The 17,815-nt window shown below is 57.4% G+C and overlaps 1 protein-coding gene across 1 annotated transcript; it reads left to right on the forward strand.

Moving 5' to 3' along the window:
- Positions 1 to 2,767: 2,767 nt before the first annotated feature.
- Positions 2,768 to 15,081, forward strand: NBL1 (NBL1, DAN family BMP antagonist). The gene is made up of 4 exons (XM_063417589.1): positions 2,768 to 2,924; positions 12,628 to 12,822; positions 12,992 to 13,103; positions 14,279 to 15,081. The coding sequence occupies exons 1-4, from the start codon at positions 2,902 to 2,904 to the stop codon at positions 14,531 to 14,533; spliced, it is 585 nt and encodes a 194-aa protein (XP_063273659.1). The 5' UTR covers positions 2,768 to 2,901; the 3' UTR covers positions 14,534 to 15,081.
- Positions 15,082 to 17,815: the final 2,734 nt, after the last annotated feature.

Raw genomic sequence — 17,815 nt, forward strand, 5'->3', positions numbered from 1 at the left:
TCTTGGAGATATCTTCGGGCTTATTTGGGAACCAAAAAATTGGAGTTTAACCCCAGCAGGTGACGGTCTGGTGAGAGAATCATAGAATGGATGGTTTGGGTTGGTACAGACCTTAAAGATCATCTTTTTCCAGCCCCTGCCAAGGACAGGGACACCACTCACCCTAAATCAGGTTGCTCCAAGCCCCGTTCAACCTGGCCTTGATCAGCTTTGATCCAGCCTCCCCCAGAAGGGAGCTGATGAAGAGCTGTCTGTATCTCAGGGACCAGCAGTGCCATTCTGCCCCCGTTTGCAGATCAGATGCAGGGGGAAGGGAGCTGGTGTGACGTGGGCAGGGTGGTCCTTGGCAGACCCAGACATCAGGACACCGAGTCCCTCACGGGTCATGCCAGGGGATTTACCCCGAGAGCTCTTCCTTGGACACTGTGGTTTGTCTCAGGGAGAGTGAACAGAGCAGCAGGGGAAGAGATGGAGCTCAGCCCAGCTGTGGGATATGTGCAGGGCTGTGCTCCCTGCAGCCCCTCATGGACTCACACACTCCCCACTCATTTCCCACCCACCTTTCCCCCACTAAGGGCAGGCGGGGAGCCTTGGACTCTGCGCTGACACAAATCAAAGGAACAGTTTCATTTTTCACTTACAAATCCACCCTTTTCCCTCTCACACCCACGGTGTGCCAGGTCCTGTCCTGACAAGCGGGGAGCCCCTGGCACTGCGGGCGTTTGCAGCAGCCCAGAGCACAACAGCGGGCGAGCCTGGATTCTGCTGTGTCCCAAAGCCTCGGAGCTCCAGCAGCAGGGAAAGGGCTCAGGGGGAAGGCATGGGGGGTGTGGATGATTTGGGCAAGGCTGTGTGTTAGCTGATGGAAAAGCAGGATGGAATGGGCTGCTGGCGAGGTGAGAGTGGGGAATTGTCACACTCCACACTGTGGGAGAGCATCGCTGAGCTTTGCCCCCTGCTCAGGGGCGGGCAGCAAACTCCCCTGAGCCTGGGGGGTGGGAGCTGCTAAAGGACGGAGTGATGTGAGGAGCAAGAGCCTAAAGCTGCTGCTGAGGGCAGGGCAGAGGGGCTGGCCGTGAGCTGGGCTCCTTTCCCTGCTCTCCCTCCCTCTGCTCCGTGCCTGAGTCTGTCCAGATGACATCTGCAGGCATCAGGTCATGGCTCCTTGTTCTGGCTGTGATACCACATTGCCAAGGAGAAGGGGAAAAGTCTTGGCCCAGGGCTCTGACAGCCTTTCAGCAGCTCCTTTCATCCCCCGGCCAAGCCGCTCTGTCCTGCAGCACCTCTGCCTGTTCCTCCCAACACCACAAAACCCGAGCCCGGCTCCTCCTGCCTCCCCACCCCCAGATCCACAGATCGCTGCTTCCCTTTCATGCTGTTTACAGGACTGGAACAGGCATGAATAGAAGGAGGCAGTGAATGAACTCCACGCTGGCTCACAGCCCCTTGCAGGGCAATCCCACCCCAGTGCTGAGGATCCCACAAATCCCATCCAAATACTGAACCTGGACCCAAACACTCGGCTGGATTTCACTGTAATGCCCATGGTCTGTTGCTGTGTGGCTGCTTGCACCTACATCTTATTTTTCCTTGTGAGAACTTGCTTCAAAGTCTCTTCTTTCATTGGTATTATTAAGAATAAAGTAGTCTCCTGGGCAGGAGTTTCCTGCTGGTCCTGTTGGCCAGGTCGAGCATTGGTCAAAGGTCTGGGTCCAGCAATGGGTGAAAATCTGGGAAATCAGATTTTGGGCTCCTCTTGGGCTGTGTGGTCATGGCTAGAGGCTGCTCCTCCTGTTGGCCCTTGTGGACTTGAGCAGTGCAGCTCAGGGCTGGCTAGGTTGCATTTAACAGGGTAAGAAAGTGATGCTGGAAGCAGCTTTTTGCCACCCTTTTTACAAATCCTGTGATCCCGGAGCTGGAAGGAAGCGGGCAGCAGGAAACCATTCCTTCACTGGCAGCCTGCAGCCTCCTCCTGCAAGCAGCCAGCCCCAGAGCCTGTCCCCAGGGCTCTGCCAGGGCACCACCAGCCCTTCCCCCGGCACAGCTGCTGCTTCTTTGCCATCTCCCCTTCCTGCTCCTCTGATCCCCATGCAAATCCTCCCACCAACAGCAGCCAGCAAACCCCAGCCAAGCCTGGCAGGTATCTGTGGGTTTGGGTGGTGTTTAATGCGGGGCCTCTTCAGATTAATTGTGCCTTAACAGAGACAGAGCCCTTCGGTCTGCAGCAATTATCCTCTCTGAAAGAGCCTGAGTGGGGCTTGGGGTGGGGTTCCCCGGATCGTTTTTAATGGGAAAGGGAAAGAGGGAAAGAAAAGAGGAAGGGAAAAGAAAGGAAAAGCAAAAGAGAAAGAAAAAGAAAAAGACCGTCATCCCTAGTGCCGGAGAACTTTCCCAAAGTCTTTTCTGCAGCCAGGACTGTGCCCCACGGTCTCTCTGTCACGAATTATGTTTCAGTGAGAGCTGTTGGCGTTCAGTGAGCCCAGCCCGGAGTGTTTACCCCACTGCAGGAGCAAGTGCTGGGACATTCCCCGGGCTCTCCCGGCCGAACCCCCTCGTTCTGTGCCCGGGCGCTCGCAGCGGGCTCTCCCCGTTATCTCGAGCACTCTCTGGGGTCCCAGGGCCCGGCTCGGTGGGTGCGCTCCGTGCCCGCGTTCCGGGGGCTCCGGGCGGCCGCGGGGGCTCTCGGTGCGCCCGGCGGGGCGGGCGGGCGCTGCTGCCGCCGCTCCCTCCTCCCGCGGGCCGTCCCTCCCTCGCCGCTTTCCCCTCCTCTCCCTGCCCTCCCCGATTGTGCAATCGCGAGCGGGGCCGGCGGCACCGCCCGGAGCCGGCACCGGGGGGAGGAGGCGGCCGCGCTGGGGATGCGGCAGCCGCCGGGCACCGCCGGGCCCCGGACCCCATGGGATGCGCCCGCCGTCGCCTGGCTGGTGAGTAGCCCGGCTTTGTGTGCCCCCAACCTGCCGCTCTTTCCCCGCACCACATTTCCCGTCTCTTTTGCTCTCGCTTCTCTTCTTCCCCCGCCGCCGGGGATGGATGGCCGGGAGGGTGAGGATGTGCCACGGGCAGAAATCCCTCGCAGATGAGGCAGACTCGGGGGGAATCTGCTCTGCGATCCTTAAACTGTTCCCACCGCCGCTTTAGCTCCGGTAGAATAAAAGCCTGGGAGCCGCGGAGCCGCGCTGTGCCGGTCGCACATCTGTGGTACAGAGTCCTTTCCTCCCTCCTTCCCTCCTTCCCTCCTTCCCTCCTTCCCTCCTTCCCTCCTTCCCTCCTTCCCTCCTTCCCATCCCTGCCGGGGTTTGAAACAAAAGTGCCGAGGGAAGAACGGGAGCGCTCAGGACCGATCAGCCACACCGCCCGCGGACGCGGGGTGTGCAGCGATCGTAAAAGAAAGAAGTTTTCCCGATGGCGAGGCAGTAAACTTTTGTTCCTTGGAAAGTTCATCCCGGGGATTAATTTACATCCTTGTTTCATGGAAATAATTTAGGCACTTACTGTAAAGCTTATATCCAATATATTCCTACGTGTTTTTCGAACTCCACCGTAGCATTTGAGTTTGTCTCGGGATTTGCAGCAATTTTTATTTGTTCTATACAACAGTCTGTGCGTTTTAAGATCAGCAGGGATTTCTCTTTTTCTCTGGTAGGTGTTTTGGGACCAGAAAATGCTTTAGTTTGCTTTCAGGCTGCATTAAAGTTGATCTGGACAATCTCTTATTGCTTACTAACATTTCTCTTACGAGGGCACCAGCTAGTTCTGCTCCACTCCACAATCTAACTTTTACATGTAGGATTAACCCCATCAAATTAAAAATCCAGCCTGTGTGAAGCATTTGTGGATTTAGGACACTGTAGCTTTTCCATGCGGGTTTGTTTTTTTTGGAAAAATCTGCACCCTGCTGAAACAAGTGGGAAGGATGAAGAGACACAGAATTCCCCTTGTATTTTTAGCCAGAGAACTCGGCGCCTTCTTTGCAATGCCCAAACCAGCCCCAAATCAGCTCCATCCATTGGGCACTTGTGCCTTTTGAAGGCAGTCTCCCGTCTCATAAAAGGCTGCTCGCAAACCACAGGATGGGAAATGGAATTTGCCTTCAGTATAAAAACCCCGAGTGTTTGCAAACAGCCCTGAGAAGAATCCGGGCTCTCGGCGTGACCTCTCTGTGCCGAATTCCAGCCCGGGGAGTTTGCGGTCTCACAAAAAGGGCAAGCGAGCAGAGCCTGCCCCGTGCCCGGCCTTCTTTTCTGGAGCGAGGAGAACAGCTGAGCTGGGGGGAATTTTGGGAGCTCTGGAGGTGCAGGATGGGGCCCTGAGCCCAGGTCCTTTTGGAAGAGCCTCGAAGCCCTGCCCGTGTGGGAGCAGCTCTGCTTGCGGCGGTGCCGAGGGCGGGTGGAGCTGGTGCAGCCATGGGAAAGCTGCCCGAGGAGCAGAGGAAACTCCTGGGCAGTGATTCCTGCCCAAACTCCGGCTGTTCCCATTAAAGCTTCAGCAGTTCCTCTGCCAGGTCCCATATCCGACCACGGGGCAGGCAGAGCCAGGTTCCTGCTCCGTCCTTGGGCCTTGCTCCTGCTCTTTTTGTTCTGAAGTCTGCTGGAGGAAAATACCCTCCTCTGTGGTCGCCCGGGCCTGGAGATCCCCTGTGACAAAGCCAGGAGCAGAGTAACAGGGGCCAGCACGGCTGAGGGCAGAGAAACTCCACACCCGCTCAAATCAGACTCCTAAAAACCCGGACAGCGATAAAATTGTCCTTCTGGGGAGTCCTGGAGCGAGGGGTGGCGTCCTCTGTCAGCCCTGGCAGGGCTGTGCTTGCTGCTCCCCAGACCTTTGTTTCTTGTGCTGTTTAGGGAGGGAGGGCCGTGGGGCCAGGGCTTTCCTGGACATAAATTAGCACCGAGGGTGGGAAGGGAAGAGCCCAGCACCCATCCTGGCAATCGTGGGGCTGGACTGGGCTGGGCTGCTGCCCCCATTCCAGCCAGGAGCTCTTGTGGGGCTGAGCTTTGGAAATGGCATCAGGATGGAGCCCTTGCTGGGGTCACCCCTAGATGTGTTTGAAACCCTTCTCTTCTCTGACAGGGAGCTCAGGCTCTGTCCAGAGGGGGAAGAGAGTGCTGTTCACAGTGGGGTTTCTTTGTGGGCCCAGTCCTGCAGTTTTAGGAGAAGCTGTCTGAATGTCAAGTGTGAGGTCAGCCCTTTTACCGGCTGGGCCCTGAGCTGTTCCATTATTTCCAAACCCCTCTGGCCTTGCTCTTCCAGGTGTTTTTCTGCTTTTGATCAGTGCCATGGGTAAATAACACAGACATTGGGTTTATGCTGTCAGAACTGAGGAGGCTGGTGTGTGTAAAGCAGAGACTAAAAGAGGGCAAAACCTCTTCAAAACCGCATCAGGTCACTGAATTTCTGCTGCTGTGACCAAGATACGGTCCGAACGGGTATAAAGGGAGAGGGAGATGGCAGGGAGGATCCTGAAAGATCCACAGCTCCATCCACAAGCTCTTTTCTCCTTCCCTCTTCCCCCTTCTTTCTCCAGCAGCTGGGAACCTGATCCTGCAGGCGCAACCCCGCTGCGCTGGGTTTTTATGCAAGTTTGGTAATGAATGACCCAGCCAGGAGAGAGCCAGTGTGGTTTGGTTGGCACCCCCGGCAGCTCCCCTCGCTGCCTGCAGGAATTAAAAAAAAAATCACCATCCTGGTGGCCACTCCGCACTGGAACTGGTTTTATCTGGTTCCAGTTAGGCTTGTTTTGAGTAAGACGAGCGGTGCCAGATTCTGATCTCATTTGCACCAGCGGAGTCATTCGGAGGAGCCAGTCCCAGTTTACCTCACCCCGAGTGGGAGCAGCCCGGGGCCAGCTGGGAGCGGCTCCCGCGGGCAGTGCCCGGTGCCCGGCCCGGGGCAGAGCCGGGGGTCCCGGGGGTTTTCCTGCCCGGCCCCAGAGCTGAGCCCCAGCAGGGACAGGAGAGGCTGCGGCTTTGGGAATGGCAGCGGGCGAGCTGCAGCCCGAGCCGGCTGCTCTGGGGATGTGCCGTGGGCGAGTGGTGCTGTGCTGGAGCAGGAGATATTCCCTTTCCACTGGCTGGGAATCTGCTGCTCGCAGGGGTCTGAGAGCAGCAAAATCCCCGGGATTTTACCCACGGGATTTTCATTTTGTTGGGCACCTCCCGCCCTCCTGCGCGTCCAGACGCCCCCAGCCCCCGGCGGGCTCTCCCGGCTCTGCGGCTGTGTGGAAACAGCTCCGGGGAAAGGAGCAGGCACCGGGGAAAGGAGCAGGCACCGGGGAAAGGCAGCAGCTCCGGGGAAAGGCAAAGGCAGCAGCTCCGGGCCCCGCTCAGGTCCGGGCATGCGAGCGAGGCCCGGGGCTGGAGCGCTGCTCCAGCTGTGCCGGGGAGCGCCCGGGGCTCGGCTCGGCTGCACCGGCCCCGAGCAGCGCTGGGAACGCTCCGGCCGCGGCTGCAGCCCCTGCAGGGCTGGGCAGAGCCGGAGCCTCGCTCTGCCCGGAGCTCCGGCTCCCGGCCCGCTGCTCCCCGGCACCGCCGCTGTCCCAGGCTGGTTTTCCACCTCCCCACAAAGCTGATCTGGTCCCAGGCTTGGTTTTGTGTCCAGGCTCCCCACGAAGCTGATCTAGTCCCAGGTTTGTTTTTGAGCCCCCCTCAAAGCTGATCTGATCCCAGGTTTGTTTTTGAGCCCCCCTCAAAGCTGATCTGATCCCAGGTTTGTTTTTGAGCCCCCCTCAAGGCTGATCTGGTCCCAGGTTTATTTTTGAGCTCCCCACAAACCTGATCTAGTCCCAGCCTTGTTTTCCACCTCCTCACAAAGCTGATCCTTGCTCCCATCCCCTCCTCCTGCTGCTCTTGGGGGCTGCAGAGCTTCAGGAAGAGGGGGGCTGAAGGTGTGAGGCCTGGATGTGTTCCTCAGCTTTAGGCTGATGCATTTTCCTGGCTGTGATTGTTCTTAATGCTGAATAAATCGAGCAATTGAAATAAATGACCAGAAACTGTTTATATCACTCTTGCCTCTTCCACAGGCCATTAGTGTGTCCCTTTTCCAGCAGAGCTCCTTCAGGACCCCATCCTAAGCCCAAGCCCAGAGGTGGCTTCCCAATGACTTTTCTAGGTAAAGCAGCTTGGATTTTTTTTTTCCAGCTGCAAAAAATGAGTTTCCCAAGTGCTGAGTGCATGCTCGAGAAGCCAGATTGAAACTCTCAATGTACCCAACATCTTTTGACATTCTGGCCAATGTGGGGAGGGCAGAGGGCTTTAAAAATGCTGCACTGCTTTTCTTTATTTCTGCTTTGTTTGTGTGGCTTGCCCAACCATGCTTGAGTGGAAATTAATGTGTTACAGAGAGGGAAGCTCTAACATCTGCTTCTGAAAGGAGCAGACACAGCCAGGTCCACAGTGAGAAACGACACAGCTTTTTCCCCATTATCAAAAAGTTCTTAGGACGGATTCTTGTGGTTGTTAAATATCAAATGTCTTCCTGTGGTAGTTCCCTGTTTATTTTTTTGTAATTTCTCCCCAGATTTTGCAGCTCAGCGAAGCAAGGCCGGTGCTCTGAGCTAGGGAGGGATTTCTGTGCTCAGTTAGGCACTCTCGTGTCCTGCTGTCCTGAGGAATTACCTCCAGACATCCTCAGTGCACAGCTCTCTTCCCTCTCCCCTGCCAGATTCTTTTGGGCTGCTACAATCACTACAGTAAGGGTCCTCAAAATTGCAAACTTTTAGCTAAATGCAAATTTCAAAAAGGGGGAAGTATTTAATAAGAACAGGTATTAAATAACATCTGTTGTTTTGATGGATGTTTTTCAATACTCAGTCACATTTCAATTTTTTGCAGCTGAGATTTAAGCTTTTCCTCTTAATAATGCTGGCTCATAAGTTGTTTTGTTCCATGTAAGCAAATATTATTTGAGTCGAGTTTGCTAAGAGCCAGTCCCCCGTGGTGTCCAGAGGTGACAGAGCTAATCCGTGCCTGAGGTGAGCCCTGCCCTGGATCTTTCTGGGACGTTTCTCCCCAGTTGCTTTCCAGACTCTTGACTCTGGCTTTGCATCCTTTGAGGTGCCTAAAGGATGATTTTCCTTTCAGCGTTTCCTGCAGTGAGCTCTCCCCGGCCCCAGGAGTGACCCCACGCTGGTCCTGCTCCCCCCTGTCCCCTGCAGCGCCGTGTCCCGGTGTCACTGCCCCACACGCTGTCCCCACCCGGCTCCCCCTGCCCGGGGCCCTCCCCCAGCACCTCCCACCCAGGAGTGGGGCCAGGGCTGGCAGCCCCCCCTCCCTCCTGCCCAGCCTCTCCCGGGGGTGCTCCAAACCCCCCCCTGTGCTCTCCACACTCCCTGCACCCGCCGGTGCCCCCTGCCCCTGCTCCTGCAACCAGGGAAACTGAGGCACAGAGCACGTTTGGGCCCTCCTCTGCTCCGTGGGGCAGCTCCTGCCAGCAGGGCAGCACAAGTGACCAGCGGCACACGAGGGGCTGTGTCTGACACCAGCCTGGGGTGGCAGAGCCCGGCTGGGGGGAGCTGGTGCCATCAGGAAGGGCAGCCCTGGGCCAGGGGGGCAGGACAGGGAGGGGACCCCAGCCCTGACCCAAACCCAAAACCTTCACCTTGTCCATCTCTGCTGGGACCTCGTGTGTCACAAGTGGGCCTGGGGCCCTGAGTCCAGCACTGAGGTGCAGCTTGGAGTGGGCCCTGCTTCTGTGCTGATTCTCTGCTCTTTCTGTGCTGTTTCTGTGCTGTTTCCCTTCTCTTTCTGTGCTGTTTCTGTGCTGTTTCTGTGCTGTTTCTCTGCTCTTTCTGTGCTCTTTCTGTGCTCTTTCTGTGCTCTTTCTGTGCTGTTTCTCTTCTGTCCCCAGGCTGGGAGCCCTGGCCCAGTGACGTTTGTAAAGCTTTGGGGGTTCCTGTCTCTCAGAGCCTGCCGTGCCTCGTGTGTGGCCGTCAGCACAGCCTACCTGTGTTTGTGGTTCTCTGCATTTGGCAGAATTGCAAGATCCCGGATAAGAAAAATATCTATAAACACATTAAACAAATTGTGAAACGTTCCCCGTGTCCACCTGCAAGCTTGTCTTGTGTTATGGTGTAAACTTCCCGCTGGAAAAAGAGGGTAAAACTGATTAGATCTGTTTTCTTTTCTTCCAGAAGTGTTTGGTTTCCAAAGGCTGGGAACAGCTGTGGGCTGGGTGGTGGGAACGCGGCCCCCGAGGTGATTCCAGGGATTGTCCTCCGGCCCATGGAGCGATGGAGATTTCCCCAGCTGCTCCCAGGTGTTGGCGTTGTGTTGCTGGAGCGGCTCCTGAAGTGCTGGGATGGCTGGGACGGGAGGAAGGAGCTCTCGTAGGTGACACAGAACATCTGGGGTGGCACCGGGAGATGTCCCCGCCGAGCTGTGGGCAGAGCTCCCGCTGTCCCAGGGGTGCTGGGGGGGGTACCGAGACCCCCCTGCCCCTCAGCTCGGGGGGCACGGGCCGGGGAAGGCTCCGGAGGCTGCGGCTGAGCCTTGTTTGTGCCGGGGGCTGGGATGTGCCAGCTCCAGCGGCTGAGTCACCTCTTTCCCAAATTTCCATTTCGCCGCGGGGATGGCGGGGACGCTGCCGGGCGCTCCCTGCGGAGGGAGCGGGGGCGGGGAGCCCCTCACGGAACTGAGCTGAACTTTCTGCTTGAAGAGCTTTGACTAGAGGGGGGAAAAAAAGAAATGTGCCTCGGTGCGGGGAAGAGAAAGAATCCCCTGTGTGCCGGGAAGCGGCTGCTCCGCCGGGTCAGCGGGGAACGCGCTCGTTCCTCTCGGGCTGCAACGTGTAATTTAGCTTGTCACGGAGGAATGCGCTCAATGCCTGTATTTAATCGGGACTTTGCAAACCTGCTCGGGTGCCTCGTCTTCCTTTTTCCCTTCCCTTCCCAGCCGGGGGTGGGGAGCAGGAACTCGGTGCTTTTGTCTCCGGATGGGGCTGGTGGCAGCTGTGCCCGCATGACTGCTCCGAGCCCGGCTCCCTCCCAAAGCCAGCTCCGTCAGATCTGTTCTGGCACTGGCATCAGCCTCGTTACTTAGTAGAGGAGCAGCCCCGCGGGCTCCAGGACATTCCTGGGAGAAGGAAAACACCGCGTGCTGTGGATGGGTGTGCTCCAGGCTGCGGGGTGCTGGGGGACAGCAGCGATGGGGCACCCTTGGGACGGCTCCAGCTCCAGAGGGGTGCCTGGATCCCCTGCTGGGAACTCCCCACGGCCGTGGGGGCCCTGGGTACAAACACACCCCTGCTGAGGAAAGGAGAAGGCTCCGCACGTGTTTGAGTAGCTCTCCTGAACCCAGGCCAGGTCCTGTGCTTTAGCAGAGCACATCCTCGCTCATCTTCCTCACTCATCTTCCTCACGGGAGCCCCGTGGTGGGAGAGGATCCCTCATGGCTCTGGCAATGGGTCTGAAACACCTCCATGAACACCTCCATGGGACACCTCCATGGGACACCTCCCTCCAGGGACACAGATCCCAGCAAACAGCACCTCCCAGCACGGACAGGAAGGTCTTTGCCTCTCTGCAGCTGGGCAGAGATGCACAGAAACCTGGAAAAAACCTCACCCTTCTTAGGAAAGAAGGAAATTGCTCTCTAATCGGGCATGTGGAAGTGAACTTGTGTGCTGGCTGCAGAGGAATTCGGGCTGTTCCCCGGGGGGTTGTGGTCGCTCTTTGGGTCACATCCCAGCTCTGATCTCCGGCTTGCCTTTGGGAGCAGGATTCCTCAGGACAGAGCTGCTGGCATTTGAGGAATGAGTGATGCTTGTTTTGGAAAGCAAACCGAGTGTGTGTGAGTCTGTGTGTATGACTTAGCCGTGTTCCTCCTTCAGAAATTGCAGAATTCCCCCACTGAAATTGGAAAAAACCCCCTCAGGCACAAGAGTCCTCTTCAGGACAGCTGCATTTAACCCCCCCACTCTCCTTAGTGGCAGTGCAAGCTCAGGAGTTCAAATCCTCTGCTTATCTCAGCCAACACCTGCAGAGTCTCCCTTGTGCAGGTATTCCTGCCAGGGACCCACGGGAGGATTACCAGGCCAGGGCTTTGCAGGTGTTGCTGCGTTGTCTTACCGTGGTCCTTGTGTCACCAGAAAATGAGGAAATTGAGCAGACATCCCCCAAGATTCCTCCACAGATCCCCTGAATGGGGATGGTTTTTTTCTGTGTGCCGTGGGGTGGAAGACAGGGCAGAATCTTTCCTGTCTGTCTCTGGGTTCAGATCCAGGAGGCTGAGATCAGGAAGGGATAAAAGGGCAAAATCCCATAACGACCTGAAAATCCTTGAGTGCTTAGGGGAGGTCTCAATCATTTAGATAAATCTGATGGTCCTGCAGCCCAGGGGGTGTGGATGAGGAAGATGAGCAGTCCCAGATGAGGACTCTGGAGGAAACAGGGCATTTTTCCTCTCCTTCCCAGCAAGTGTTCAAGAGCTGGGCCCAGGAGCCATGGGAATCAACAGGAGTCCTTCCAGTGTGGGCTGTGGATCCTCATCTGGTTAAACAAATAGAAGGAAATAACAAATAACAGGGTTCTAACAAATATTTTAGGAAGTATAAACGCCTTTCACCATGACTCCGTCCAAACCCCACACAGGAAAAAATCTCCCTGTTTCTGTGCTGCTTTTCCATTTGCCCTTCCCCAGCCCTTGGGAGTGTTAATTCAGACACCTTGGCTGGAGAGCAGGGCAAGGAAACCGCGGGGATTTCTCTGGGGACGGGGAGCATCCTCCAAGCTGACACCTTTGCCAGCGAGGTTCATCCCTGTGCCAAGCTCCCCTCCTTGCCTGCAGCCCCCGTGCCCGCCCTCGGAACAGCCCCTCGCAGAACCTGAGTGCTCTGTGCAGATAAACGCGGTGCTGCTGCTCTTTCCTGCGGGTTTCTCTGGGCTGAGGTTTCCTGCGTGCTGCTGCCTTGCAGCGACACCTGCTGCGCACTGCCAGGAGCAGGGGGGTCCCCGGCCAGGCTGGCAGCAAGGTGGGATTTGTTTCTGTGATGGGAGGGAGAGGAAAAATGCCCTCTTTCTTCCAGAGTCATCATCCACACCCCCTGGGCTGCAGGACCATCAGATTTATCTAAATGATTGAGACCCCTCCCTAAGCACTCAAGGATTTTCAGGTCGTTACGGGATTTTGCCCTGCTATCCCTCCCCGGAGCTCCTGGATCTGAATCAAGAGACAGACAAAGATTCTGCCCTGTTTTCCACCCCATGGCACACAGAAAAAAGCTTTGGCTTTCAAGGTGGGAGAAAAGGAAGCAGAAAGCTTGTTCCTTCCTCAAATAAAAACATTTCTGTGGTTTGGGGCTTCTCCAGCCTGGCTCGACTCGTGGCAGCGACAGTTTTGGTTTGCAAACTTCTCCCAGCCCAGCTTTGGGTGGGAAATGAGGAACAGCCTGCTGGCTGCTCCAGGCACAGAGCCTGGGAGAGGTAACACAGGTATCTGCATGGCCCAGAGCTCGTGAGGGAGAGGAAAGAGGCAGAGCAGCCCATCCCATCCCCAGGCAGTGCTCCGGGAGCTGTCCTGGGCAGGGGCTGTGGGGATGGACCCGAGCTTGTGGCAACCAAGAACTCCCCCAGGGGAGGAGGCGTGGGCTGCCCTGCCCGTTTCCCTGCTGCTGACGCTCTGCTCTCGTGCCCAGGTGTAGGAGTGTGGCACAGCTGGCCATGATGTTATGGTTGGTGGCCGGGGCCCTGCTGCCAGCGCTGCTCGTGGCCGCCCCGCCGCCCATCAACAAGCTCGCCCTCTTCCCCGACAAGAGCGCCTGGTGCGAGGCCAAGAACATCACCCAGATCGTGGGGCACAGCGGCTGCGAGTCCAAATCCATCCAGAACAGGTACAGATCACGCCCAGCACAGGGCTGGGGGCGGCTGGTGGCACTGGGGTGGCTCTGGGGACTGTCACTGGCAGTGTCCTGCCTCTGTCCTGGGGGAAGGTCAGAGCTCTGCCCCGGCTGGGGAGAGGGGCACCTCCCCTGAGCCCCCACCCCTCCCGTGCCTTTGCAGGGCCTGTCTGGGACAGTGTTTCAGCTACAGCGTGCCCAACACCTTCCCCCAGTCCACAGAGTCCCTGGTCCACTGCGACTCCTGCATGCCAGCCCAGTCCATGTGGGAAATCGTGAGTATCCCGCTCCGGGGGCCTCAGCCCTGCTCTGACACCTCCTCAGGGCCAGGCCTTCTCCTTCTCTGGGCTTTTCACACTCACAGGTTCCTTCCAGGGCATCTCTCAGGTGGCTGTACCATGTCTTGAGACTGTGTGGAGGAAGCTGCTGGAAGCTCTGCTGAATGATCTGCTATCCCTCTCTTTGCAGAACCATCCCCAGTTATTCCCTGCATTATTTCTCCCTGTGTTTATCCACGTGCCTGCTCTGTCCCCTCCTCCCTGTCCCCTTCTACCCCTTGGGAAATTTGGCTGTGTTTGACACCCAGAAGTTCCTCCCACACCAGTCACCCTTAGACCTCACAGGTCTGTGTCACCTCTGATCCTGGCAGAGCCATAAACCTGGCTCCAGGAGGAGCCCAGAGCCCAGGGAATTGGCTCTGCCCTCTGCCACACTTCCAGCTCATATTTGATGAGAAGGTTTAGTCCAAACTACCCAGGCTGCCTGGCATCACCCCTTGTGGGTGGCCTTTGCTGCCACACCAACATTCCAGTGCCAGCAGTGCCTGGGAGCTGTGTCCTGCTGGAGTCGGTGGGAAGTGGGAGTGAGGTGGGGGTCGGACTCTTCTGCCTCATTTCAGCTGAAAAGAGGAGAGGAAATGGCCTCAAGTTGCACCAAGGGAGGTTCAGATCAAATATAAGAAAAAAAAAACCACTGGAAGGATGGTCAGGCTTTGGAAAAATTCCCCAAGGAGGTGGTGGTGTCCCTGTCCCTTGGAGGTGTCCAAGGCATGACTGAATGTGGCACTCGGTGCTCTGGGCTGGGTGACAAGGTGGGGGTGGGTCACAGGTTGGATTTGATGGTTTTGCAGGCTTTTTCCAATCTCAATGATTCAGTGATTCCATGGTTTAGAGGTGACTATGGTGGCACTGGGTTGATGTTTGACTCGATGAGCTTGAAGGTCTCTTCCAGCCTTGATGATTCTGTGATTCTGTGATCTGATTCTCCCTGTCTGGAATGAGACATTCCCAGAGAACTCCCCCCCTGCAGACTGACTGGGGTTTGTTTCTGTGGACAGAAACCCATCACACCTGCCCTAAAACACCCCAAACCTGCGGGGTCTGGGGCAGCTCAGACCCCCCACATGAGGAGCCCATGCCCTGACCCGCTGTGCCCTTGTCCCTGTGCCCAGGTGACACTGGACTGCCCGGGCAACGAGGAGATCCCCAGGGTGGACAAGCTGGTGGAGAAGATCCTGCACTGCAGCTGCCAGGCCTGTGGCAAGGAGCCGAGCCACGAGGGAGCCCTGTTCAACGTGTACCTGAACGCCGAGGAGAGCCTGCCCCACCAGGGGCCCGCGCCCCACCACTACCCCCACCACCCCCAGGAGCTGGAGGAGCCCCCGGCCTCCAGCCACCACCACCACGAGGAGGAGGGCGAGGAGTGACCCTGCCCATGAGGACTGTCCTGGCAGGGCCGTGCCAGGGCTCTGGGGAGGGAGGGGGGGGCTGGAGCCTTTCCTGTCCATTCGCTGCCCCCTCCTCGCCCCCCACACCCCGGAGCGTTCTGAGGCAGGGCTGAGGCTGGGGCTGCAGGCTGAGGGCTCGGCCTCTCCTGATGCAAAACTACTTGCACATAATAATAATAATATATTGAGAGGAGTGGCACGAGGGGCTCTGGCTGAGAGCAGGGGCTGGGCCGGGCTCTCTGCAGGCTCCCAGCCCTGGGGGAGCCCTCTGAGCCCTGCTGGGTGTCCTCATGCCCAGTGTGGAGGAAGAAGGGCAGCAGCCTCTCCAGAGTCCCACGAGGGATCCACGTCTCTCCTGGGGTGGGATCAGCAGCACAGACCCCTTCTGCCTCCTCTCTCCCTGCCTGCCCACAAGGGCTCAGCGTGGACATGCTCCTGGCACCACTGGACCTCAGTCCAGCCCCAAGCCTTTGTCCCCTCTTGGGGAGGGTTTTGCCCCAGGATGTGCCTCTGGGCTGGATGTGAGGGGGCTGGGGACAGTGGTGGTGACAACCTTACCTTGCTGTCCCCACTTTTCTCCCTGGGGACGGATCACGAGCGCTGGGGCTTCACATTTTGGGGCTGCAGGGGAAGGCCAAGAGCTGGGGTGGGGTCCAGGGGTGGTTCCAGCCCCGGCTCCCTCTCCCTGCTGCACTTTCACGGTGGTGGAGGGAGAAGGGGGCTGGGGGCTGGAGGGTCCCTGTGCAGGCTGGAGGTGGGCATGGCCTCTGCTGCCCCTCTCTCTGCTGTATAAAGCTGATTCCTTGGTGTTGTCCTGACAAGAGCTTCCAGAGCTTGTAATCGATGCCTCCCTCTCCTTTTGACAAGTTTTGGGTTGGTTTTTTTTTTCTTAAATAAATTAGTTCTGATTCCACTGCTCAGTGCTCTGATGCTGTCTGGTTTTTGGCAGTGCTGACCCCAGACCGCAGCCAGGACAGGCGGCGGTGCTGGGGCGGGGGCAGCCGTGCTCCCCGCAGCTTTCTGCTGCATTCCAGCCGGGAGAGGGAGGACACGGAGCTGCTGGAAGGGAAAACAGACCCCAGACAAGGAGCGTGTGGGCTGCGTGTGGCCGGGGGAGCCCGCACGGGGAGCCCGCACGGGGAGCCCGCACGGCAGCTGTGGCCGGGCGCGGTGGGTCCCATCGTGTGGGACTCCTGTGACAGCTCTGATTCACACCACCTTCCCCGGCGCTGCTGCCGCTAGGTGACAGCCTTGGTCCGGCGTGTTCCTCGGCATCCAGACGCTCAGGGCCCCGGGAATGCTCTGGAAGGAGAGCTCGGACAGCAGCGGCCGCCCCCGCAGCGGGGCTGAGCACCTCGGCTGGAGGCAGCGGGCTGTGCCCAAGGGGGTTGGATCAGGCATTCCCTGGGCAGGGCAGTGCCCTTGCAAAGCTCTGGGCCCACGGGTGCCAGGGCAGCGTGGATGTGCCCTCAGGAATGATCAGCGATGCTCCTTGGTCTGAGCCTGACCCTGGGGAAGCTCCTGGAGGAGCTCCTGGGCCACCAGACAGCTCTCACTGCCCCCTTTATTGAATTTAACTCTCACTGCCCCCTGTATTGAATTTAACTCTCACTGCCCCCTGTATTGAATTTAACTCTCACTGCCCCCGTATTGAATTTAACTCTCCCTGCCCCCTGTATTGAATTTAACTCTCCCTGCCCCCTGTATTGAATTTAACTCTCACTGCCCCCTTTATTGAGTTTAGCTCTCACTGCCCCCTTTATTGAGTTCAGCTCTCACTGCCCCCTTTATTGAGGCCAGTCCTCACTGCCCCCTCCGTACAGCTCTGGGGACTCTGCCCAGCTTGGGAGAGCAGGTCTGTGCTTTGGGAGATGGGTGGGGGTCTGCTTTAGGCAGGAATTGCCACAGCAGAAGGGATGGGTGAACAGGGAGGGCTGGAGGTGTTCTGTGAGTTACTGTCGTGTTTTTAGGCTGTGAAGGGTCTTCCCAAGGGAGAGAGTTTTACCGGAGAGCCAGGAAGAGCTGGAGAAACCCCTGGTGGTCACTGAGCACCATCACAGGATCCTTTTACTGGTACACAGTGGGAACAGGCTGGATTTAGCAGGGGGCTGCTCCTGTAAACTCCAGGAGCTGCAGTTCGAGGTGTTGGGAGCAGGACATCACCTCTGTTCCACACAGGGTGAGCAGGCAGTGCAGGGCTGGTGTGCAGATGAAACCACAAATCGAGGCAGTCAGCCAGGCTCTGCCCAAATTCAAAGCCAAGGAGCCATCCCAGGTGAAGCCTGGAAAGACATCCCGAGGGAGCATTGCACTGTTGGACATTGCTGTGTTAAATCCTGGACTGCCTGGATTCCCTCATTGAAGTCTCCCAGCTCCCAGTCTGACTCTCTCTGTCTCATCCCCCTTTTTCTTTTTTTCTTTTTTTTTTTTTTTTTATTTGTTTGTTTGTGTGGGGTTTTTTCTTTTTTGTTTTTTGCTTTTTCCATGTTGACATTTGGGTGGCTGTTGACAGCCTGGTTTTGCTTTCCCTGCCGGTGGTACTGGAGAGCAGAGCTGGTGGAGTCCACGATCCCTGCAGATGTGTCCAGGAATGCAGGGAGACTGCACAGCCAGGCCAGACCAGCCGCCAGCATGGACAAGCTTGTGCAGGGACACTGGTAGGATTTGGTCTTCATTTTAAGGCAGGTTTTTTAAAACACATTTTGGTTCAATCAGTTCAGGTTTTTTTCCCCAGCAAACACATCCAAACCAAGTGTACAAAACCTCCCATGCATGGAGAATGCTGTGGATATTGGGAAGAGGCTGCCCAGAGAAGCTGTGGCTGCCCCTGGATCCCTGGCAGTGTCCAAGGCCAGGCTGGATGAGGCTTGGAGCACCCTGGGACAGTGGAAGGTGTCCCTGCCATGGCAGGAGCTGGGAGTGGGATGAGTTTTAATGTCCCTGCACATGCAAACCATTCCTCGACTCCATGATTCTGATCTGATCTCCTTCTCAGATGCAAAAGCTCTGGAGACCAGCTGGGATGTTCCTCAGTGCTGGGATGCAGCAGGGCTGAGAAGGAAGGCTGGCTTTGCACTGTGGCATCACTTCCTCACCGTGGATCCAGCTGCAATAAATCTGTGCTGCTGCCTTCCCTGGTCCTGCCTGGGGAGGCTGCTCGGGGTGGGCTCGGGGTGGGTTTCCCCTGCTCCCAGCACAGATGGGCCGGGGAGGGAGGGCTCAGAGCCCCCCGTGTGCGTGTGCTGCCCCAGGACTGCTGCC

This window comes from Prinia subflava, chromosome 21 (assembly GCF_021018805.1).
Source record: "Prinia subflava isolate CZ2003 ecotype Zambia chromosome 21, Cam_Psub_1.2, whole genome shotgun sequence".
Lineage (NCBI taxonomy): Eukaryota > Metazoa > Chordata > Aves > Passeriformes > Cisticolidae > Prinia > Prinia subflava.

Bases quoted from the DNA above. Each gene is read 5' to 3' on its own strand.
- NBL1 (XM_063417589.1), top strand. From the start codon at position 2,902: ATGCGCCCGCCGTCGCCTGGCTG. The intron at 2,925-12,627 runs GTGAGTAGCCCG...TCTCGTGCCCAG, and splicing joins CGCCCGCCGTCGCCTGGCTG to GTGTAGGAGTGTGGCACAGC. The intron at 12,823-12,991 runs GTACAGATCACG...GTGCCTTTGCAG, and splicing joins TCCAAATCCATCCAGAACAG to GGCCTGTCTGGGACAGTGTT.